This window comes from Astyanax mexicanus, chromosome 14 (assembly GCF_023375975.1).
Source record: "Astyanax mexicanus isolate ESR-SI-001 chromosome 14, AstMex3_surface, whole genome shotgun sequence".
NCBI classification, from domain to species: domain Eukaryota; kingdom Metazoa; phylum Chordata; class Actinopteri; order Characiformes; family Acestrorhamphidae; genus Astyanax; species Astyanax mexicanus.
In genome coordinates, this window is record NC_064421.1 from 48,517,749 (window position 1) to 48,541,060 (window position 23,312).

Genomic DNA, 23,312 nt, shown 5'->3' on the forward strand with positions numbered 1-23,312 from the left:
ACCTTCATTTGACCACAGAAAATGTTATAATACATTTAATTAAAATGATATAGGTTAAATGTATAAACAACTAAATTTGCTAAAATATTAACTATATAAACCATTATTCCAAACTTTTGTTTATTCGAATCTAAATAATTATATTTACTTACTGACAAATGTTTGAGAAATTAAAATTATTATTTATTTTATTTTATTTTTATTGTGTCTATTTTAAGCTGCTTGATTGTATTGTATACAAAATTAATAGTAGTGTTGGTCAACTTTTATTTTGGCACGCGGCAAACAGGAAGTGGCGTACAGGGATCCGTATAATTCCGTCGTCGCTTTTCTTCGCAGCACATTTTAAGGAAATATTTAGATAATTTTCTGTTTAATAATTTAATCAGGCAAGTATACAAATCTGATCATTAGACGCGTTGGGTTAGTAAGTGTTGGATTAGCGCGTTGGAGCCGCGCTGAGGGCGTGAACAGGCCGGGCTGGTGGAGGTTTTGTGTGTCCGGCTGATGTAGCGCTAAATTCGGCTCCCCTCGGAAAAGTGCTCCGCTGGTGTCCGCTGAACACCTCCGCGGAGTTTCAGCTGCAGCGATTCACACTCTATAACCCCAAACCGCTGCTTTATAATCACTGCATTATACTGCATTCATACCGCATTCATCACTGTTCTTACCGGAGGATTTAACCAGGTACAGTATTAGAACAAAGCGGGGGTTACATATGTGTAGCCGTGTTGTTAGCTTAGCTATTCCTAGCTCTAAATAAATAGCTACTGTGTTCAATTAAGTTAACCTACAGAAATTGTAAATATCTAGCTAACTACCTAATTAATTAACTAGCACTAACCAGGTAACTAGCTAAACAGGTAAATAGCCAACTAAATTAGGTAAATATCTAGGCAAACTACTTATTAACTAAGTAACTAAACACACTAGATAACTAATCAAGTAACTAACCAACTAATTAGGTAATAAACTAGATAACTAACTAAGTAACGAATTAACTACCTAACTAAATAGCTAACTAACTAGATACCTAGCTAACTTACTAGGTAAGTAAATAACTACCTAACTAAATACCTAACTAGGTAACAATCTAGCTAACGAACTAACTAGGTACTTATAGGTAAATCATTAACTCGGTAACTAACTAAATAGGTAACTAACAATGTAACTAACTAGGTAACTCGACACTAACTAGGTAACTAGGCACTAATTAGGTTACTAATATACTATAACCAAATAGGTAACTAACAAGCTAACTAACTGGGCAACCAAGTAGGTAACTAACTAGGTAACTAATTAACTAAGTAGGTAAATAACTAGCTAGCCTACTAACTAGCTAGCAAGCTAACTAACTAGCTAACTAGGCAACTAGGTAACTCGACACTAACTAGGTAACTAGGCACTAATTAGGTTACTAATAAACTATAACTAAATAGGTAACTGACAAGCTAACTAACTGGGTAACTAAATAGCTAACCAAGTAGGTAACTAACTAGATACGTAATTAACTAAGTAGGTAAATAACTAGCTAGCCTACTAACTATCAAACTAACTAGCTACCTAACTAGGTGACTATACAACTAATTAACTAGCTGACCAACTAGCTTACTAAATTGCTAACTCACTAACTGGGTAACTATCAAGCTAAACAACTAACTAATTAGCTGACGAGATAGTTAACCAAGTACTCAATTAACTGGTTAATGTTATAATAAGGTATATTCTGGGATAGGCAGTTGTGTGAACATTAGATTAATATAGTCTGTATTTACATTCTGTCAGAAGTTGTTGTGGTGTTGGTGTGTGTGTACTGTATTGTCTGCTTCCAAAAGAGCTTCCAAACCTAGTTAATAGATATGTTATATCACTGTTTTTACATATTGTAAGTGTTTTACAAATTGCAATGGCTCGTGAGCATTGTGCAATAAAAAATACATGATATGGTTTGGAGAGTCATGTCTGTCATCTGCTGGTGTTGATCCACTGTGTTTTATTATCAAGTCTAAAGTCAGTGCAGTTTTGTTTTCCTACAAAATCTTACAGCACTTCATGCTTCCCTCTGCTCACAACTTTTATAGAGAGGTAGATTTCATTTTCCAGCAGGACCTTTTGATATGCACTAGTATTTATACTGTTCAGGGCAACCTGATACAGAAATGCACATTTTACATCTCTGTAATTATATTTCTTTTATAGGAAAGATGAGCTTCAACAGGTTTGATGAGGTAGAGAAGTTTCTTCGATTTGGGACCTTCAACCATGAGAATAAAATCTATAAAGGAGCTGTAAGGCGGAGCAGTAAGAAGTTTCGTTGGGCTGGTAAGTGATTCTGTTTTTACGAATGTAAATTGATTAATACATTTTAATTTGTCATAGATAGGAAAATTTATACTTTTTCTTCACTTCACTCATTCCATCGTTTTTTGATTAATTTTAAAATGCCTAGTTGTGGTCTCTACTATGAATGAATGACGTGGGCTGATTTTTGTGAAAAAATGCGCTCCAGTGATCCGGTATAACTCTGCTTTAGTCTGGTGGAGTAGTGGGGCAGGGAGAAACGATAGGATTTAGGCTCTTGCTTATTGATATTCATACATGCAAACATATCACCTCTGATTGGCCAACATTACTGCGGGGCAGAGAGATGAACAACAGTTACAAACGTTTTAACAATAAAGACATTTTTACTCTAATAACAGTCTTTGCAATGTTTGCATATGTAACTTTACAACATGGGTAATAATGCCCTGCTAAGTGCAGTTCAGCCACTGACCTAGTCTTAGAGTCTCTGTAAAACACCAAATTCACCGGAGATCCTATTTAAACCTATAGTTACTTACACACAGAGGTGGGTAGCCAATAAATAGTATTGATTAATCGATAATGTAATTATCGTGACAGGTCTAGGTTTGGTACATGTAGGTAAATCTTTTTCTTAATGGTGTTTTCTACTGTTGCAGGTGATGCTTTATGGTACATAGATGGCAAACGCCAACGAAAGGTGCTCCGCAACGAGGAGGAGGTGAAAGCAGTGCTGATAGAACAACATAACAACTGTAATCATGCCGGACGCAAGAGGTGCTTGAAAGCCGTTACTGATCTCTATTACTGGCGCTCCATCTCCAGAGACGTCACTGATTGGATCGACAACTGTGAGGGTTGTTCCCATCCCACCAATCCTGCCATGCGCGTGCAGTGCATTGTTCCCGGGTGTGAGAGCTCAGGGATGGCTGATAACGAGGAAGAGGTCACTTTTCATCGGTATGAATTTCACCAGGTCTACTAGTATTTGCATTTTTCAGAATGTTTTTAATTTTTTATTTCTGAAAGCTTGTGTGTATGTGTTCATAATGAGTCGTTTCTCTTGATTGGTCGCCAGGTTTCCGTTTGGTGAGCCGGAGAGACTGAAATGTTGGATCAGCTTCGCTCACAGGGATCGCTGGTCTATCCACAACAGATCGGCTATGTGCTCCAAACACTTCACAGAGGACAGCTTCGAACAGGACGGAGACGTACTTTGCCTTAAACCGGATGCTGTGCCCACAATCGAACCATCGGCGTATCAACAGGTCACTTTTATCTATTGATTTCATTTTTATGCATCAATCAATCAACCTTTATTTTGACTTGGAAGTACATTGAGGGCATCCCTCATTTTCAGTGTAGCTGAGCATTTAAAATAACAGGGATTGACAAGACAAAGAAAAAACAAGAAAACTACTTTTAATCATTTTAAAATAAAAGTAAATAAAAGATCAAAATAATAAATATAATAAAACTTGGTTTAATTGATAAGAAATTAAGATTAAAAGAAGATACGATTAATACCACCAAACAAACAGTTAAAATTAAGCTAAAACTAACTTTTACATTATACATTAAAAAATACAAGTAAATAAATTAACTAAAAATAAAAAACAATAATAAAAAATAATAATAATAGTTATAAAACTATATAAAAAAAAATTAAAGAAGGAAAGAAATAAAAAGGAAATCAAGAATTAATGAGTGCCAGTATCTGGAATGAGTGCCAGTAACAAGAGTGATTTATTTTGTAAAATACGTTTATTTTTTTTTGTCACACATATTTTTGGAACATAATTCAGGTCTGACGGTTATCACACCATAAAAGTGCCCATGGTTTTAGACTGGGTGCCCAATAAACAGGTTTCTATTGCTATGATTTTCAACTGTTTTGAGTTTTACTCATGTAGCATAGTAATTTATTAACTTGTTTTAAAGGAGCTCAGTGACTTAAAACTCAGAGAATGTTTGTTATTAGCATGACGAGTGAACCTGATTTTTATTTAAACAGGTCAGTAATGAATGCTGGGTTGGCGTCTCCATGGAATCTATGAAGAATGAACCCTTGGAGGAGTACGATCTGGAGCATTCAGAGCACCCGTACTCCAAAGGTAAAACTGTGCAGACCAGCACAGATGGAGGCAGTATGAACAGTTTCCTGTTTCTCTCCACCTCTGAGCCTGTTTTCAGAAAGTACGATGCGCTGGAGAAGTACCTGCGTACAGGTGTGTACCGCAGTATGCCTTACTGCAGGAAAGGTGCTATCAAAAGATGTGCCAAGCGCTTCTGTCTCCAAGGTAAGCTGAAGATCAGTTTTTCAGATCTTTAAGATCTCATTCCATTTTTGCATCAATTATAAGGTGCATTATGCAACACTAGTAAGGAACAGGGGTGTCACCATGTTTTCCTTCTAATTCAGCAAGTCTTTTATCACGGTAAATGCACAGACTACAGTCTGATATACTCATCTTTGAATGGTGCAAGAGCTAGCGCTTAGCACAGATAGCGGCTAATGCTAATACTGCTCCAGCCTTGGTGATATAGAACTAAACAGAAACTACGTATCTTTCAAAATAATAGATTCCATTGTGCTTGTGAACTAAATACATAAATATTTAACCATCTAAGAGTAAAGTAACATTCTTCATGGTTGTCTTTTATTACTATAGATGGAGTTTTGCATTACCGGCATGGCTCCAAGCTTCGCAGAGTTCTTCGCAGCCGGGAGGAAGTGATTTGCGTGCTCAGGGAGCACCATGACAAAAGGGGCCACTTTGGTTTGAAAAGATGTTTGGGCTCCATCTCTGTGCTGTATTACTGGGGCACTATTAACAGGGACGTTGAGGAGTGGATTGGAAATTGCCAGTTCTGTATGGAGATGGACGAAGCGACACAGAAGTTCCGCTGTTCAGTTTACAGCTGCAATAATTACAACGGGCCTTTGGAGAGGACACTGGGCCTGACCTTTCACCGGTGAGCATGAAGTTGTGCCGTTAAAAGTGAATAGAATAATGTGTGGTCCCCTATTTTCGTCCAGTTTCACAGTATTGCACTGTCAATCGCTTTAAAGAAATTCAAAACACGTCGCCTCCCACCTTAGATGAACACTTAAGCTGTATTATTACAAAATATCCTTTCAGAAAATATTATTTAAGTATCGCTGTTGTAAATTTGTGCGTAAAACAACGATGCATAAAAAACTATTTCCGTAGCGCGACTGCTATTTTTCTCGATTTTTTTTTATGTTGAACACTACTTAGGGAGCCTAATTCCAAGTGAACAAGGGTGTCGCCATGTTTTCCTGATGTAATCGGAGTATGGATTCACACACATGTCAAATGCTATGTCGTTATACACCACCAGGATCTGCTGGATCCCAAGTAAAAAAGCCCAGCGATTCAAAAATACTTATTTTTAAACATATTATCATCCACCAATATCCTGTTATTATTAAATAAAGCTTAAGTGTATATATTTTCCAGTTAATATAGAGTATTTTAAGCTGAATGTAAGGTGGCCGAAAATAGGGGACCCTTGTACTGGCGCCAAAGTACACAAAACTTCATTTCCACAATTTTTACTGAAGTGGCCGAAAATAGAGGCCACTGCGTTATTTTGTTTTAGGGGAATTGCCTGTAGTTAAAAGTGGTTTTGTAAAGTTGGGCCACATCGACTGTGTTTCATGTGAATAGGAGGACAAAACGCCACATCCTCTAGGTCTTTTAAGAGTCTTTTGTCATTGGAAAATGTGTTCAGATGTTCTTCATCTTGTAGTTTACTAACACTGAAGACCATGTTGTTTTCACAGATTTCCTTTTCATGAGCCGGAGCGATTAAATCAGTGGATCAGAAACCTGCACAGAGTGAACTGGCAGCCGCGGCCCCGGTCTGTGGTCTGTTCCACTCACTTTACTGAGGACTGCTTTGACCATTCGGGAGGATCTGTTCAGCTCAAACCTCACGCAGTCCCCACCCTGCTCCTCTGCACCTCACAGGTATTCTGTGCTCAGTATCTGTGGCCCCTCTCAATACAGTGATTCTACAATACTCAAAATATACAACCCAAATTATAACATACTCCTAAATAAACAAATATCAGGAATGATAAATTTACTAGTGTCAGTTTCACAGAATATGACCGCTAGTATTCTTTACTGCAGTTTTACCTTTTTTATTTGATTAGTAGTAAGTCAAATTAGGGACAAGACGTATGTTTCAATAAAAATATTGATATCTGATGCAGTGTATTAATAATGTATCAAGAACTGAAACTGTTCAATGTATCGCGATCTCGATATATTGTCTCACCTCTATTTAGCAAAGTTTATTTTGTATGTGAACAAACATGCAGGGGGAACACAATGGACATTTTCATGCTCATCAAAAAGGATTGAAGATGTGTTTATTTATGGTACAATAAATTGATAACTGAGCACCTATTTCCTCACAGGGAAACGAAGAAGATTCTTCTTATAGTTTTAATGAGAGGAGTGGTACGTTTGAGGATGACTCCACTACCCAGCATGCTTTTTTCTCCAAGTATGATGCAATTGAGAAGTATTTGAATGGAAAAGGTTATCCACCGGGACTCACTTCTGTGGAGAAAAACACATTCCGCAGACTCTGCACCAGATTTGCTATTCATGGTAAGTTATTTTACTGGATTTTGAGCTGAACGGCAGCAGTAGGCCTATTTTACATTCAAGAAAATGGCAGTTATATTTACTATTGAGACTATAGTTGGGTAATTTGTTGAGCAAGACAAAAAATACTGTATTTTTCGCACAACAATCACACGGTATTATAAGACGGACTGTCAATTAACATCTTTTTTCTGGTCTGTTTTTATACGTAAGATGCATTAAGCGACACTAGTAAGGAACAGGGGTGTCGCCATGTTTTCCTTCTAATTTAGCAGGTTTTGATGCTGGGTGGTGAAGTGATTTTTAAATGATTCGTGAAATTTATCTCTGGGTGAAGTACTCCTATTATTAATCAGATTTGAGATGTTTTATTACCCTGGTTTGGAAAGACACGCTAATCCGATGCTCTCTTGTCTCATGCAGACGGTTTCCTGTTCTACACCTCGGGGAGACGCGTCCAGGAGCACGGGAGGCGCAGAGTAGTGAGGAGCAAAGAGGAGGTCCAGTCCACGCTCACTGTCTACCACGATGACATGAACCACCTCTCGTACGAGAAGTGCCTGAAGCTCATCTCCAGACATTTCTTCTGGGGCTCGCTGAAGGCGGACGTGGCGATGTGGATTCAGCGCTGCCACCAGTGTTCATACCCTGACAAGCCTTATACCATGGATCAGTGTCCTAGTCCTGAAACCCCTGAGGTCTCTGAACTTTTGGAGCCCATGGAGGAGCAGTACAGGTATGCTTTACAAAATCGCTAAATCGATTTTTCCACCGTTATCCAGCTCAAAGTAGCTCCACACCTCCTTGCTAGAATCCAGAGAGCCCTGACATTTAAAACGAGGCATTAATAACTTAAATAGTGCAGAAGAAGCTTATTAAAAAACACTGATTACATCCCATAACACTAGCTTCAGATCTGGATGCCACCATCACTGTACTGATAATGACAGACATGTATATACATAGACTACACATAGCGTAGCAGCCGGCGCCAGGAGGCAGACTATGCGGAATCTATGTATAAATATATATATATATATATATGTCTGCTGACAACTTTTATGGAGATGCGGATTTCATTTTCCAGCAGGACTTGGCACACAGCCCACACTGGCCAAGACGCTGATTTTTGGATTTTCATTGGCTGTAAGCCATAATCATCAACAATAAAAGAACAAAAAAAACACTTTAATAGATCACTCTGTGTGTAATACATCTAAATAATATATGAGTTTCACATTTTAAACTAAATTACTGAACTAAAATGACTTTTTAATCATCTCTTACTTTGTTTCTCTATAGTCTTGGACTGCCTGCTCAGGTGAACGGGACCGTGGCCGCTGAGAATGAAGACGTTCCTCTCTCTGTCTCAGAGGTGGCTGTGGAGGACAGTTCAAGTAGCGCCAGGACCAAGAGTCTCCTTCACTTTCAGCCTGAGAGTAAAACTCCAGATACACCAGTTATTATTAAAGAGGACCCGGCAGTAAGGTAAACAAATTCCTCAGTACGTCTAAAGCTGATACATCAGTGTGTGATGTGATTATTCAGTACATAACGCTCGGAGGAAAGCGCAGCGACTCGGTTCTGATACATCAGCTCACAGACGCAGCCTTGTGCTGATCCACATCAACCTAGGAGTGATGAGGGGAAAGAGCACCATCTATTGTACCTACCCAGAGAGAGCAAGGTCAAATGTGCTCTCTCAGGGCTCCAGCAGCTGATGGCAAGCTGCATGACCGGGATATGAACCAGCGAGCTCCCATAGTGGCAGCGCCTTAGTCTGCTGGACTACTTTTTCTATTCGTTAAATATAATAATAATCGTCATTAAATTTACTAAAGAATCCTTGAAGAATAATTAGTTGTATGACTTTTTAGTGTAAGAAATTAAGGCTTAATTCAAAAACTGATGGCTTTGATATTTTTATTTACCTCACCAGCTCCAGCTGTTCCCGTCAGACACCTGAAGAATCGGCACAGAAGCAGAAAAGCTGCAGCTTGAGCGCGAGGACGGTCATTCAGCAGTGCAGCCATGCCTTACTGCAGGTTAAGCCTCAAATCGCTGATGCTGACTCGGAATGGGTGGAGGTATTTTTTTACAATGCTTCATATTTACTCTACTAGATGTAGATTAACATCCAGAGCTTGTTTGACTGTTCTTTACTACTGTGTGAGCATAATGTGCCTCATAATTCAGTGTGCCAGAAAATAGATGCGATAGTACTGTGTGTAACATGCCTCAGGCTTGAAAGATGCAGAAATATTGTTCTGTTATTTCTTGTTTACAGATTCATGAGGGAATGGTGATCTATGTGTGCTTTTATAAAGGCGCTACCAAGAATATCGTTCCCAAAATGGGTAGGTTATCCTGTTTCACATCAAATTTGCAGTGGCCATTTTTGTGGCCATTATTGCATATAAAGTTGCATCTATTGATGCTAAATGATTATGCCTGATGCATTACTTTAGTGTGATAACATTGTTTTTGTTGTTACCTCCACAGTAAACACCTTGCTTAATGCGAAGATCTTCCCAGTCAGCGGTGGCAGGAATATATCTGTCCTGGAGCTTCCAGGGAACGTGCTGATAGTTCCCCAGGACACCATGACCGGGGTGATGAAAGGCACCCGAGTGCAGCACCACAGCGCCGTGGAGCGTTGGAAGGGCGTCCACCTTTACAAGCGTTTCGTTTATCTGTGTGAGCAGGAGATGGCTGCGTCTGTGAAGTGCACCGAAGCTGGAGTTACCGTTAAACACGGAGTATACGGAAACATGCAGACTATGTACCTTAACAGCAACGGTCCTCTCACTCATGTGATTGAATTTTAAAACCTGAATTCTCAGAAATGTGTTTATGATTATCTTTGTGCAAGCTTCAGATATTCCGCTTCAGTGTTTTGAGTTCATGTTCTATTAAGTGAGCTAAGGTATGTAGTTATGGGCCATGCGAATGTACATAAATAAAATACATTCATTCTTTTCCTCTTGTGAGTTTTATTGGACCAAAGTGTATGAAGAGGATTTAGCCTCCAAGATAGCTCTGGATACTATTTAATTTCCATATCTTGTTGGCTCTATTAGACGTGTTGCTATATTGCAACTAAAAAAAAAACAGCATAACCCTCCTGTTACCTTCAAATTCATGAACACTTTTATCCTTGGTGTTAATTTGACCCCAGCTATTTTAAACTCCAGAAAATTATTATATAATATTTAAAATTGTTACCCAACTATGTCACATGCTATATTTGTTTGTTGACTACGTACAGTGTCCTCCAATAACACTATTTCTGCTGTAAACTGAAAACACTTGGCTTTGGCATTAAAAAATGAAAATGAGACCAAATCAAAATCAATATTTCAGTTTTTGTTTCCAGATATTTTACGTCTGTATCGGATACACAGTTTAGAAGATTCAACAGCTTCTGTCTGAACCCACCACTTTTTCTTGTGAGTAAAAGTATTGGATCATGTGACTCTCAGTTGTGTTGTGTCCTCATACATTAATTATTTAAGTAATAAACAGCACTGAATGTCTGAATGCTCAATTTCATATTTGGGTTTTATCTATGCAGACTGTGCATTTATAGTTAGAGGAGCTATGAGTGTCTATAGGTGAAAAACAAGCAGCTGTGAATCTGAGAGAAGAAATGTCCTGAAGAAGAAAGTCGTCACTGGTGTACTAAGCCACTCACTACTTACTCTAGGCACTCTCTCGCTTGCTCTTTCTCTCGCTTTCGCTTGTGCCGTCTCTGTCTCTTTCCTCTGTGTGTTTATATTTATGTACATATAAATATTAAATTAATTCATGGTTACACTTATTCATATGCCATACCATATGTCTGTCTTTATTAAAGAGCATAATACAAAATATTTCAGCATGAAAGCACATATTTATAATGTGTGACAGCGTCCTGAATCGTTAATACATCTCTGCTCTTTTCTAACAATCCAAACCGTGTGTAAATCAAGTATAAATTGTTGTGCTTTTTATAGTTGTATTAAACACCTTCCTTAGTGTAAATAAACGCACTGGGGGCGCGCGGCGTGGGAGACCCATCCAATATGGCGGCCGTCGGTATCATGGAGCTGTTTTCCGGGTAGGTGGCAGTGAAGAGCCAGCAGGTCCAGAACTCAGAACTCCAGCACACGAAGAGCAACTGAGAGAAACACGGGTCTGCGGAGTAAACACTGCCAGCTGCACAGTTAGAAATCTAATCTACCTACTTACCTATCTATTTATTTAACTAGCATAGCTTTATAGTAACCATTTATTTAGTTTTTTTTTTAAATCGAATTCTCTAAACGACATGAGAGTAAAGCGCTTAGCTTAGTCAGACTGTAACTTAACGGTTAGCTGATTTAACTAGTTAGTAAGCTAAAAGCCCCACTGATTGTAAATTAGGTTATAATATAACCCTTTCCTTAACGAGACTCCGTGTAACTTAACTATGTTAATTAAGAAAGCTAATTAACTATTTAGCTAAGCTACATAAAATTTCCACAGCTGTGTGAACCTCTCTTCAATGAGACTACTGTTTACCTAAGATTAGCTAGTTAACATAGGAAGCTTACTAGCTGGGGACTCCACAGATATAACCTAAATTAACATTTTGTGTGAGCCTTATTCTTTAGTTAGACTGTATAACTTGGGTTAACTAGAAGCTCCACAGATATTATATACTCCATAGTTTATATAGTTTATAAATTACCCCCTGTGTGAATCTCTCTCTTCAAAGGGACTGTTTAACTAAGTTTAGCTAACAAAGCTAGCTTACTAGCTGGAAGCTTCACAGATATAACCTAGCTATTTAGCTAGGCTAACTACAATTTTTGCAACCCTGTGAACCTCTTTTCAGTGAGACACTATTTATCTTAGCTAAACTTGTTAACTAACTTGCTGGAAGTTACACAACTATAATATAATCTAAGATACAAGTTAACCCTATGTCTGAAATGATCTTCTAAGTGCGACTCTGTATAACTTAACTAGCTAACTAGCTGGAAGCTCCACTGATATAATCTAAATTAACCCTCCCTGTGAACCTTTCTCAGTGAGATTCTGTGTAAGCTAGTTAACTGGAAGCTCCACATAAATAAGTTAACCTGCTGTGTAAAGCTCTCTCCTTAATGAGACTGCAGATATAACCATAGTTATGACCTAAATTATCTTTCTATGTGAGCCTTTTTCTTCTGTTAGTTTGCATAACTTAGGTTAACTAGAAGCTCCACAGTTTTTGTAAGTTATAAGTTAACCCCATGTGTGAGCTTCTCTGTCCTCAATAAGACACTGTTTATTTTTGCTGACCTAGTGAACTAGCTGGAAGCTCCAGAGATAGCTAACTTAACTGTCTGTGTTAGTTTTTATCCTCAGTGAGACTCTCTGTGACTTTGGTTAGCTAGGTTAGGTAGAAGCTCCACAGATACAAGTTAATCCTATGTGTGAACCTTTCTCCTCAGTGAATCTCTGTGTAATTTAGGAAGCTCCAAAGATTAGAAGCTAACCCTCTGTGGGCGAATTGGTCAATGGTTTTACCCTTTTAGCTAGTTTTTAATTTTTTTTGTTACCTGCTGAGTGAACACTGGGGAGAAACACCATTCTAGTTTAATATCTGTCTAATGGAAGACAGAGACAGATTTTCTGAGGACACACGGAGACGAAGCTGCTCTAACCCACCTGTACGGAACCGGAGAGCATGTAGGGAAACGGAGAAGGACAGAGGGAAGACAAAACCTGGGTTACCTGAAACCAGAAAAACAGGACTGTCACACACTCATGGCTTTAATGGGATGTGTGTTAAACAGCCCTGTAAAACCTCTGAGACCCCCAGTCAGTGCTCTGACCATATGAATCAACCCTTACCTTTCTGGCTTCTGCTGTGTGTGGCTGTCTTCTCCCTCTCCACCCGCTTTTACAACATCACAGAGCCTCCACACGTATGGTGAGACCTTTTTATTTACACATGTGCATATACAGTACATCTATACACCTGCATGTTGGTGCAACATACAGTGGAATGAAAAAACTTGGGCACTCCTGATCATTTTCATAATTTTTCTTTATAAATCATTGGTTGTTGGGGTCAGCAATTTCAGTTTAATATATCATGTATCAGAAGAACACAGTGATATTTGAGAAGTTAAAAGATGTTCCTCCTTTTGCAGAAATAACAGCCTCTAAACACTTCCCATAGCTTCCAATGAGAGTCTGGCATCATCTCCAGTTCAGTCAGGTTTAATGGTATCTGATCATGATCAGCCCACTTTAAATCACATCACAGATTAATAATATTCAGGTCTAGGGACTGAGATGATCATTCCAGAACGTTGTACTTGTTCCTCTGCATAAATATCTTAGTGCTTTAGTAGATTGTGAGCAGTGTTTAGTGTTATATCCAGCCCCAGCGCTTTAACTTTAACTTTAACTTTCTCACTGATTCTTCAGCATTGTTCTGAAGAATCTGCTGACATTGACTGAAATCCCTGTGATCCTCAACTTTAACAAGATTCCCAGTACCTGCACTGGTCCCACAGCCCCACAGCATGATGAACCACCACCATATTTTAGTGGGTGCCCACACTTTTTCATACCACTGTATGGATTCTTATCAGATTCAGTGATTGGACCACCTGAAACCCACCAGGCCGACTAGGTGCACTAAGTGTATAAAATTATATATATATTTTGCAGTTGGGATGAGACCCACTTTGGGAAAATGGGGAGCTATTATATCAACCGCACCTTCTTCTTTGACGTCCATCCACCTCTTGGAAAGGTGAGGAGTTCATCAGTCAGTCTAAAACATTTTCTGTAGTTTCAACACCAAAATTTGAATTTCGCATGTAACATAGTTTCATCATTATACAATGCAGTTCATTTCACATATAATTTGTGTAATGTTTATAGGGGTTGTGATACTGTTTTAAAATAATAATATAATAAATCGGAGGACTTTTGTGATAAGAATATTGTTAGCGATAGGATGAAACACTTATAATAATAATAATATTAATAAACATCTACACAGATCTTCACCACATCCACTGATATCCTTATAGTTTTTGTTTTTTGTTTTTTGGCTCAGATGCTCATTGGCCTTGCTGGATATCTGACGGGCTACGATGGGACCTTTCCTTTTGTCAAACCTGGAGATAAATATGAGGATCATAACTACTGGGGGATGAGAGGGGTAAACAACAATATTTCTTATACTTTACAGTAGGGTTGCTCGATATGGCTCTAAAATAATATCACGTTTTTTCATGGTGTTTTTGCGATAACAATACTCTTGGCAATATGACAAATCACGGAATTAAAAAATAAATAAAAAACTTTATGCTTCCCTTTGCTGACAACTTTTTATGGAGATGCAGATTTCATTTTCCAGCAGGACTTGGCACACTGCCCACACTGCCAAAAGTACCAATTGGTCTTATATAATATTACAATTTTCTGAAAGACAGATATTTGGATTTTCATTGGCTGTAAGCCATAATCATAATCAACAATATATAAACACTTAAAATAGATCACTCTGTGTGTAATACATCTATAAAATATATGAGAATGACTAAATTAAAGTAACTTTTCAATGATATTCTTATTTTTTAAGATGCACTAGTATATGTACATCATATTGCCACAAAGTGAGAAATTAATTGGTTATAAATGAACATAGAATATTAGAAGAAAACTCCCATATATACTGTATTGTTTCTGCTGCTGCTGTTACAGTATTGCTGACGCTGTAAATAAATGTACAGTTCTGTGCAGCCCTCGGCTCCTGTTTGCCTCCCTTTGCTTTCTTGGTGGTCTTGGAGCTCTCCCGATCTACTGCGGCTGCTCTTATCGCAGCTTCCCTGCTCATTTTTGGTCAGTGTAATGAGTCAAATTATTCTTATTTAATTTTGATTAAATATATTGTATTTAAACCCTCATTTGTAAAACCAGAAAACCTTTATATTAGACAATATACTGTTAAAACTGTCTTATGTAAAGAGATTTCTCTTTCGTTCTTGTCAGACACTGGGTGCATCACCCTCTCGCAGTATATCTTACTGGATCCCATCCTCATGTTTTTCATTATGGGAGCCGTGCTGAGCATGGTCAAATTCAACCAACAGAGACTCAGGTAGGACAGTGAACCACATCAACGTCTGTTGTAAACTAGGCTTGTCTGTATGTGTATATGGTTGCATTTTAACCTGAAATTAAAGACTACTTATACCGTACTTTTTGCACTATATGGTGCACTGGATTGTAAGGCACATTATGCAACACTAGTAAGAAACAGGGGTCTCACCGTGTTTTCCTTCTACTTTAGCAGGTTGCTGGGTGGTGGGTTAACTAAGTTCAATAAGGCTAAACTAAATAAACAAAACTGTGATTCTTTTAAAAAGAAATTTCTCAGATTCCCAGATTATTCTTTCTTAGCTTTCCACTAAGGCTGGGTGCAGCAGCATTAGCATTAGTGGCTAACTGCTAGAGCTAGCTGCGTTTAGCACTAGTAAATGCCGCCCAACAGTGCTACACTGAAGAACCCTGAGTGTTCCAGTGTTCGCCTCTGAATGGCGAAAGAGCTAGCACTTAGCACGGTTAGCGGCTAATAATGCTTCAGTAGGGTGGCTTTACTGCTCCTTAATACCTGACTGGTAGAATTTATACATAAGGAGCACCGGATTATAAGACTTGCGAGCGATATTTTTGGAAAATTTAGGATTTTAAGTGCGTCTTAATATGGTATATATATGCTAAAAATATGGTATATATATTATGTCTTCTTTTTGTAATTGTAATAATCGTTTACTAGGCCTTTCAGCTTGTCCTGGTGGCTGTGGTTGATCCTGACCGGGGTGAATCTCTCTGGTTCGCTGGGAGTGAAGTTCGTGGGGCTGTTTGTCATCATTTTAGTTGGTATCAGTACAGCATGGGACCTCTGGAAACTACTCGGGGATTTAAACCTGTCTCTGGTATGGAAATGAGCAAAATAAAAATGATTTGTGTGGTAAAATAAGCATTGTGGTGCATGAAGATGTTAACAATACCTGATTTATGATGCAATGTAATGTGTTTTTTAAGGGTTTTATAATGAGCACCACCAAAACAGTAGTGCTAATTTGTTTAAAAAAATGAGTGAAACCCATTTTTATTTTTGTATTTAATAATTTCTTTGGCACCATATATCACTACATTCAGTTAAACAAGGTTAGTTATGATCCTAACATGATTTAAATTCATGATTTCCACAAAAGGGTGAAATTCTGGCGCCTCCAACTATGATTCTAACTTTTTGTCTTATTTTAAAAACATACGTTTGATCAATATTCAAGTACCGGTACTGACAATACCATGATGCCCTTAATCTGATAGAGTTTATTCTGATAATGATCAGAATGTCAAATGAATGATATTGACCTTATTGCACATTCAGATTACACTGAATTTGCTTAATTTTATACATGTGGTTTCTTTCTTTTTCAGGTGGATTTTGCTAAGCACTTGTTTGCCCGGATTTTTGGGTTAATTATTCTACCCTTGTTCCTGTACACCACAATATTTGCAGTCCATTTTGCTGTCTTAAACAGGAGGTAAAAACTAAATTAAAGCCTCTGTGCTGTACGTTCAGAAATACATTTGAATAAGAATTTTTCTGCAGAGGTGAGATGACTAGCTCTAAGTAACTGTAAGTTGTTTTTCTGTGCCCAGTGGTCCGGGGGATGGATTCTTTAGCTCTGCTTTCCAGTCTCGTCTAATTGGAAACAACCTGCATAATGCCACCATGCCAGAATGTGAGTACAGTTTTAAATTGTTCAGAGCAAAGTTAAAGATAATTTAGTTTTGCTGGTATTTAAGAGTTTGGCAGAACTGGCAGAAAGTTGGAATTTTTTTTGCAGTGCGGCTGTAGTGTGATGTGTACATTCTTTATGATTTATTTTCGATGGATGAAGTGAGATTTTACATTGCACAGTAGCTAGGTGTGTAGTGATGCATGTAACTGTGCTAAAATCATAATATATTTTTTTATTTCTTGCCCATAAGCAGACCTGGCATATGGCTCTACGATTACAGTGAAGAACCTGCGGATAGCTGGAGGCTATCTCCATTCCCACTGGCATCTTTACCCAGAGGGAGTCGGAGCCCACCAGCAGCAGGTCCGTACTTCTGCCCCTTATAGCTTATAGAGATCTCTAAAATGGCTGAAATAACAGATATTTCAATATGCAGAGCTTACAGAACAAGTTTCAAAACAAGTTCATATTCATAAAGTTTTAAATTAAAAATGAAAGAAAAAAAAGACTTCTTTGATTGATCAAACCTCTGGAATATAATCAAGAGGAAGATGGATGATCACAAACCATCAAACCACCAAACTGAACTGCTTGAATTTTAAAGTTATCCAAAAGCAGTGTGTAAGACTGGTGGAGGAGAACATGATGCCAAGATGCATGAAATTAAAACTGTGATTAAAAACCAACCAGGATTATTCCACCAAATATTGATTATTTCTGAACTCTTAAAACTTTATGAATATGAACTTGTTTTCTTTGCATTATTTGAGGTCTGAAAGCTCTGCATCTTTTTTTGTTATTTCAGTCATTTCTCATTTTCTGTAAATAAATGCTCTAAATGAGAATATTTTTATTTGGAATTTGGGAGAAATGTTGTCTGTAGTTTATAGAATAAAACAACAATGTTCATTTTACTTAAATATAAACCTATACATATATTTATGATAAGCTAATCTTAGTTCTGTTTTGTGTAATTATAATAGGTCACTGCCTATCTGCACAAAGACTACAACAACCAGTGGTTGGTCAAAAAACCTGATAGTGAAGGTGAGAGGGAATTTCTTTGTTTGTGTTTTTATGGCTGCTTTACTTTACAGTAAATCATATTTGGGAAAGTTTGGCAGGAAAATGTTATGATTTTGTGTGTGTTGTTTGTTTTTTTTTTAGATCATGCAGAGACTCCAGAGCTGGTCCGACATGGAGACATCATTCGACTAGAGCACAGAGAGTGAGTTTTCTCATTTCTTCCTCAGATCTGTACATTAAACGTATCAAACTTATAGCCTGGCCTGTAAATGATTTATCTTTAAGTGTTTTGTAAAGTATGGAATGATTATTATGCCATATCCATCCCTGTGTCTTGTGATTACGTATTTTATTGTAGTTTCTGATGCTTTTCTCCATCAGAACCACCCGAAACCTGCACAGTCACCTGCATGAGGCCCCACTGACAAAAAAGCATCTTCAGGTCACAGGCTATGGCATTGTAAGTGTTACTTTGTGTGAGTTTTTGGCTGTTTAGCTTTATATTATTTGTAAAACTATATCTAACATGAAATTTAAAGTGATTAGTATCAGACATACTAATCTATGGCTACTGTGCCACACAAGACAAAGTACTGGGGACAGAAGCACAATAGCAGGGGGTAAATGAGTTCACTCAGACAGTTTATACTCAACTTAGTCTAAATTTTACGTTTTTACACACTAAATATCAGAATTTCCCACATTGAATCATCTTTTAGATATTTAGAGGCCATTTAAGTCCTACGTTTAGCTTCAGTTTCTTTCCTTTTAAAGCAATGGAATGCTTAGCAAAAACAAACGCTGACTAGTCGAAAAAGTAATCATCAGATTAGTCCACTACCAAAGTTATTTGGTGATTTGTAGAAATAAATGTGAGGGTGGGCTTTGTCCGAATTGACAAAATGCCAATGTCAATTGCACACCCTCCTAGAAACCAGTTATTGCAATTATAGAGAGATATAACCGACATATCTGATGATGCCAGGATGTAGCTGTAAGTTATTTAGTGCATAACTAATACATTAACCATGGTTCAGACATTGGTCTGGACATTTTCTTCATTATTAGTCACTTGGCATGTTTAATCTCTTTCAGAACGGTACAGGGGACCTCAATGACCTGTGGCAGGTGGAGGTGTGTGGGGGGAAGAAAGGTGATCCGGTGAAGGTCCTGCGCAGTAAAGTCCGCTTCCTGCATCGCTCCACTGGCTGTGTGCTGTTTTCCTCAGGAAAAACCCTCCCAAAGTGGTGAGTGCATTAAAAATGGTGCTGAGGAGGAAAAGATCAGATTTACAACATTTAGTTAGAATTACTACAGCTTAAAGAAGAATTACTGTATTTTCTGCACTAAAAGGTGCACCGGATTATAAGGCACATTATACAACACTAGTAAGAAACAGGGATGTCGCCATGTTTTCCTTTTAATTCAGCAGATCTGACCACTAAACAGTTGTTTTAAACTACAGTTGCTACATAATGGTGCAAATTTAAGGTCTGTCCAGTAGGAACATCTCTTTACAGATTTGACATTTGGATTTACTTATCTGCTAAACTGAAAAATTCTTTTGTGAAGCATCTGTCTGGGATTAGGAATAGCAGTTATGTTCAGATATTTTAGGAAAACACTAAAGAGTTTGTGACAGAAAGGTCACAAACATTGAAAAAATAAAAATGTTTTATCTTTGTAATGTTTTAAAGGGGCTGGGAGCAGGTGGAGGTCACTTGTAGTCCATATTTAAAGGAAACTCCCAATTCCCAGTGGAACATTGAGGATCACATCAACCCCAATTGTAAGTTCTTGCAACTTAACCAACATATCCAATTTCTTTTTGATTCTTTATTATACTTTTCTTTCTCTTTATCTAGTGCCCAACATCAGTCTGCATGTGCTCAAACCTTCCTTCCTGGAGATTCTGCTGGAGTCTCATATTGTCATGATCAGGGTAAGATGAGCCCAGAAAATTATCGGTCACATTTGATGAAGTTTTAATAAAGTGTTTTGTGTGCTGAGGCAGTTTTATTGTTTTTCTAACAGGGTAACAGTGGCTTAAAACCTAAGGACAATGAGGTGAACTCTAAACCTTGGCACTGGCCCATCAACTATCAGGTAGGTTCACCTCAGAGGAATATAACAACTGACTTTTATTGTGGAAATAATCTAAAATTTATTCTTTGTTACTGTGTGTTTAGGGTTTAAGGTTTTCTGGAGTGAATGAGACGGAGTACCGAGTGTATCTGCTGGGGAACCCTGTGAGTCTAGTTCTGTCCATGTCCTTATTTTTTCAGTTTTTAATGACCAAGATACTTGTAAGTTAGAAATGTTTTAAAATAAAGAGATTTTTTACACTAATAACAGTCTTTGCAATGTCATATGTTACTTTACAACATGTGTAATAATGCCCTGCTAAGTGCAGTTCAGCCACTGACCTAGTCTTAGAGTCTCTGTAAAACACCAAATCCACCGGAGATCCTATTTAAACCTATAGATACTTACACACAGAGGTGGGTAGTTTAGGTCCAGAAAGTAAAAATCCACCCGGGGTATATTTTTACTTTTAACTAGTGGAAACAGAACTATTCTAAATATACACCTACTTATCTCAATTGTACTTGGCTGGTGGTGTCTTTCCTCCATAGACTAATTCTAACCATTTGTTTCTTAGCTCTGAATTACTGGGTAAAGTATATAAACACTGATGTGTTATTCGCACAAATAACACAGGAATGAACTACATGCTGTTCCTAGTGCTGTTAGCTCCTCCTATCTGACGAGACGGCGTTGCTGCCTGGCTTGAGCTCTGCCTGTGGGCGGTCCCGAGCCGAGGTGGGCGGGGCCATGAATACTAATTCACAGGTTGATGTAGACACGGTGCTTTTCCTGATCGACTCATTTTTCGGAATATTTTCTTTTACTAGCTGCTGCAGACAATGAGGAAGAGGTTGAGGAAGAGTTTCATCATGTGCAGCATTATAAACAACTCAGAGAGACCTGCTGTATTTCATAAAGAACAAGAACAAGAGGATTTTAGTGGAGTGAAACCTTTAACACATTTAATAAGGCTGATATTTAAATGCAAGTGAATCGGCAGAAATCTGCATGATGACCTGAACCTGACCTGACTCTCTCTCTCTACTACAGGTGATCTGGTGGCTGAACCTGTTCAGTCTGGGGCTGTTTGTTGTCATGGTGTCTGTGTGCTCTTTGGCCTTACAGAGAGGAGCTAAATTAGAGGGAGAGAGAAAAGGTAGGCGGTTAACTCTTCATAGTGGTTCAGTGTTAATCAACATATTAGATCCTCTCATCATTAATAGTAGTTCATTCCTCATATTTATGTGTGCTTTAAACATTCTTTTTTTAATTGGAAATGTTCTACACATTCTTAAATCTTTTTCACAATTATTCCAAATATTATTTAACAGGTATACATCTATTTTTAAATGAGTTCTTACTTTTTGTTTTTTAAACACACCTATTCCTCCAAAGCCATATTTGCTCTCGTTTTATTCATTCTGAATCCAGCTAGGAAGTAAATGGTTTTGTGCTCTGTGCATAAAATGTAATCATTTTTATCTTTAAAAGTGCAGAAAAATAAATATTTAAATTGACTTTTGTTTTAAATAGTTAACTGTTTTAAAAAATGTATTTAGTGTTGTGATATGTGAATTTGCTTAGTTTAAGGTTTTTACTGTGTTTGTTTGTTTGGTGTTTTTGCAGCACATTGCCGGGTTATTTTAGAAGGTGGTGGGATGCTGTTCCTGGCCTGGCTGCTTCACTACCTGCCCTTCTACAGCATGGGCCGTATTCTCTACTACCACCACTACTTCCCTGCTGTGCTCTTCAGCAGTATGCTTACAGGTACAGAAAACTGAGGACATACTCCTCCAAACAGAATAGTAGTGGTTTATGTGATAATATTCTTCTGTGTTGTTCTGCATTTTAAAACCCTGTACCATTCATAAATGTTTTAATACCAAACACAAACTTGTGAACAAAATTTGTGATTTTTTTTCTTCTTCTATTTAAAGGAATAACACTGGACACATTTCTACAGAATGTTGACCTTCTATGTAGACCACCGTATTCAAAGTATATTCTAAGAGGGGGTCAGACGGTTCTCCTGGTCGGCATCCTCTACAGGTGAGAGCGACAGCAGGCTTTATGATCGTCACAGTTCTTACAAAATATCTGTGAAGGCAAAATAAATCCTTTAACTTGTGTTAAACTTAAAAAATCTTTAAGTTACATTAATAAAAGATTGTTATATATTTTATAATTCTGGGCCATTTAATTGAAAAGTTAATATGCTGTATTTTTTGTTAGAATTCATACATAAGCAGCTCTGATGATTTTTGGGAAAATTAAAGGATTTTAAGTGCAAAAAATACGAAAAAGTTTTATAATGGCTGTTACTCGTATATTATTTAGTCTATTTTTTTCTGTTCTTTTTTTTTCCATTAATCTTTGTTTTTTTTTCCCTCTATTTGCAGCTTCTATCTGTTCCACCCTCTCTCCTATGGCATGAGGGGGCCGTTAGCTCATGATCCCTCCTCCTCCATGGCCGGACTCCGGTGGCTGGACTCCTGGGAATTTTAAAAGAAATAAAAATATCAGGGGATCGTTTTGTTTAGTTTGTTTGTTTGTTGTGAAGTTATTAGTTTATTCACTATTGAGCTGCTAAAACTTAGTGTGTTACATTTCACCCTTTAAGTATTCAACTCCAGTTTTACTCAAAACTATGTGTTTTGTGCTTGTTTTATTGTGTTAAATCTTTTTTCGTTTTTTTTTTTTTGTTCAGTACACTGCATATTGGCCTGGTTAATATAACTAGTGGTCCACATCATTTCATTTATTACATTACATTAGATAAAGGTAAATTAGAATGTGATCAGTGTTCTGAAACACTACATAATCATTATTTACATATTTTGCGGTACTTTTATTATTATTTTTTTGTTTTGACTTAAGTAAACAATCAAAATAAAAAGTGCCTTTTAAATGAAGTGTTTAAATAGTGAATTAAATGGAGTAAGACGGAGTATTAGAGTGTTAAAATTCACTATCATTTTCTGACTGAAATTATAAATCTTGTAAGTGTTAAAGTGTTAGTTATGGATTCTAGAAAGCAAGAAGCAAATAGCAGTATTGTTTTAGTTGGATTGATGTGATCTTTGGATTGATGTGAAATGGGAGGTTTTACTGTGTAAAAAAAATTAAAGTGTTTTTAAGAATGTTCTGTCATGTTCTATTTCTCGCTGGTACTGATTATATTGTGGAAACACATCAGACTTTTAGGAAGGTATATTGTAGTTAGCAAGTCACAAAAATCATGGTTGTATGGCTGTGTGAACATGCCAAATCCAATTTTTCCAAATCACAAAGCAAAAGCAAACCGCCTGTCCTTTTTTCATTTCCTGGACCTGAGCATGAACTTCAGAGCAGCTGTTTACTCTCCACTCCAGCAAAAGATGCTCCACATATGAGCTGCAAACTCTACATCTATAACCCTTTATAAAGCTACGAGTCTCTTGTCTCTCTAATATGAGGGTTT

General features: G+C 37.5%; 2 protein-coding genes across 7 annotated transcripts; both read left to right on the forward strand.

Moving 5' to 3' along the window:
- Window positions 1-279: 279 nt before the first annotated feature.
- Window positions 280-9,931, forward strand: LOC103035568 (uncharacterized). Its single transcript, XM_007255084.4, has 13 exons — window positions 280-687; window positions 2,200-2,322; window positions 2,964-3,264; window positions 3,383-3,572; window positions 4,319-4,604; window positions 4,977-5,280; window positions 6,116-6,302; window positions 6,758-6,953; window positions 7,374-7,686; window positions 8,253-8,438; window positions 8,890-9,037; window positions 9,238-9,307; window positions 9,453-9,931. Exons 2-13 carry the CDS (start codon window positions 2,205-2,207, stop codon window positions 9,776-9,778), a joined length of 2,625 nt encoding a protein of 874 aa, XP_007255146.3. The 5' UTR covers window positions 280-687; window positions 2,200-2,204; the 3' UTR covers window positions 9,779-9,931.
- Window positions 9,932-11,082: 1,151 nt separating this feature from the next.
- On the forward strand, window positions 11,083-22,992 carry pomt2 (protein-O-mannosyltransferase 2). 6 transcript variants are annotated; one of them, XM_049463434.1, is made up of 22 exons: window positions 11,083-12,891; window positions 13,641-13,725; window positions 14,035-14,139; window positions 14,714-14,822; window positions 14,973-15,081; window positions 15,760-15,919; window positions 16,431-16,537; window positions 16,656-16,738; window positions 16,992-17,101; window positions 17,722-17,785; window positions 17,906-17,966; window positions 18,146-18,224; window positions 18,860-19,011; window positions 19,462-19,553; window positions 19,630-19,706; window positions 19,799-19,870; window positions 19,954-20,013; window positions 20,680-20,796; window positions 20,903-21,008; window positions 21,479-21,619; window positions 21,790-21,901; window positions 22,252-22,992. In XM_049463434.1, the coding sequence occupies exons 1-22, from the start codon at window positions 12,569-12,571 to the stop codon at window positions 22,355-22,357; spliced, it is 2,430 nt and encodes an 809-aa protein (XP_049319391.1). In that variant the 5' UTR covers window positions 11,083-12,568; the 3' UTR covers window positions 22,358-22,992. The 6 variants fall into 6 exon arrangements, 5 of the variants coding, with proteins under 5 accessions (XP_049319391.1, XP_049319392.1, XP_022528270.2 ...); XM_049463435.1 differs by having other exon boundaries at window positions 20,689-20,796; XM_022672549.2 differs by lacking the exon at window positions 20,680-20,796.
- Window positions 22,993-23,312: the final 320 nt, after the last annotated feature.

Bases quoted from the DNA above. Each gene is read 5' to 3' on its own strand.
- pomt2 (XM_049463434.1), top strand. From the start codon at position 12,569: ATGGAAGACAGAGACAGATTTTCTGAGGACACACGGAGACGAAGCTGC. The intron at 12,892-13,640 runs GTGAGACCTTTT...TATATTTTGCAG, and splicing joins ACAGAGCCTCCACACGTATG to TTGGGATGAGACCCACTTTG. The intron at 20,797-20,902 runs GTGAAACCTTTA...TCTCTACTACAG, and splicing joins AACAAGAGGATTTTAGTGGA to GTGATCTGGTGGCTGAACCT.
- LOC103035568 (XM_007255084.4), top strand. From the start codon at position 2,205: ATGAGCTTCAACAGGTTTGATGAGGTAGAGAAGTTTCTTCGATTTGGG. The intron at 3,265-3,382 runs GTATGAATTTCA...ATTGGTCGCCAG, and splicing joins GAAGAGGTCACTTTTCATCG to GTTTCCGTTTGGTGAGCCGG. The intron at 4,605-4,976 runs GTAAGCTGAAGA...TTATTACTATAG, and splicing joins CAAGCGCTTCTGTCTCCAAG to ATGGAGTTTTGCATTACCGG.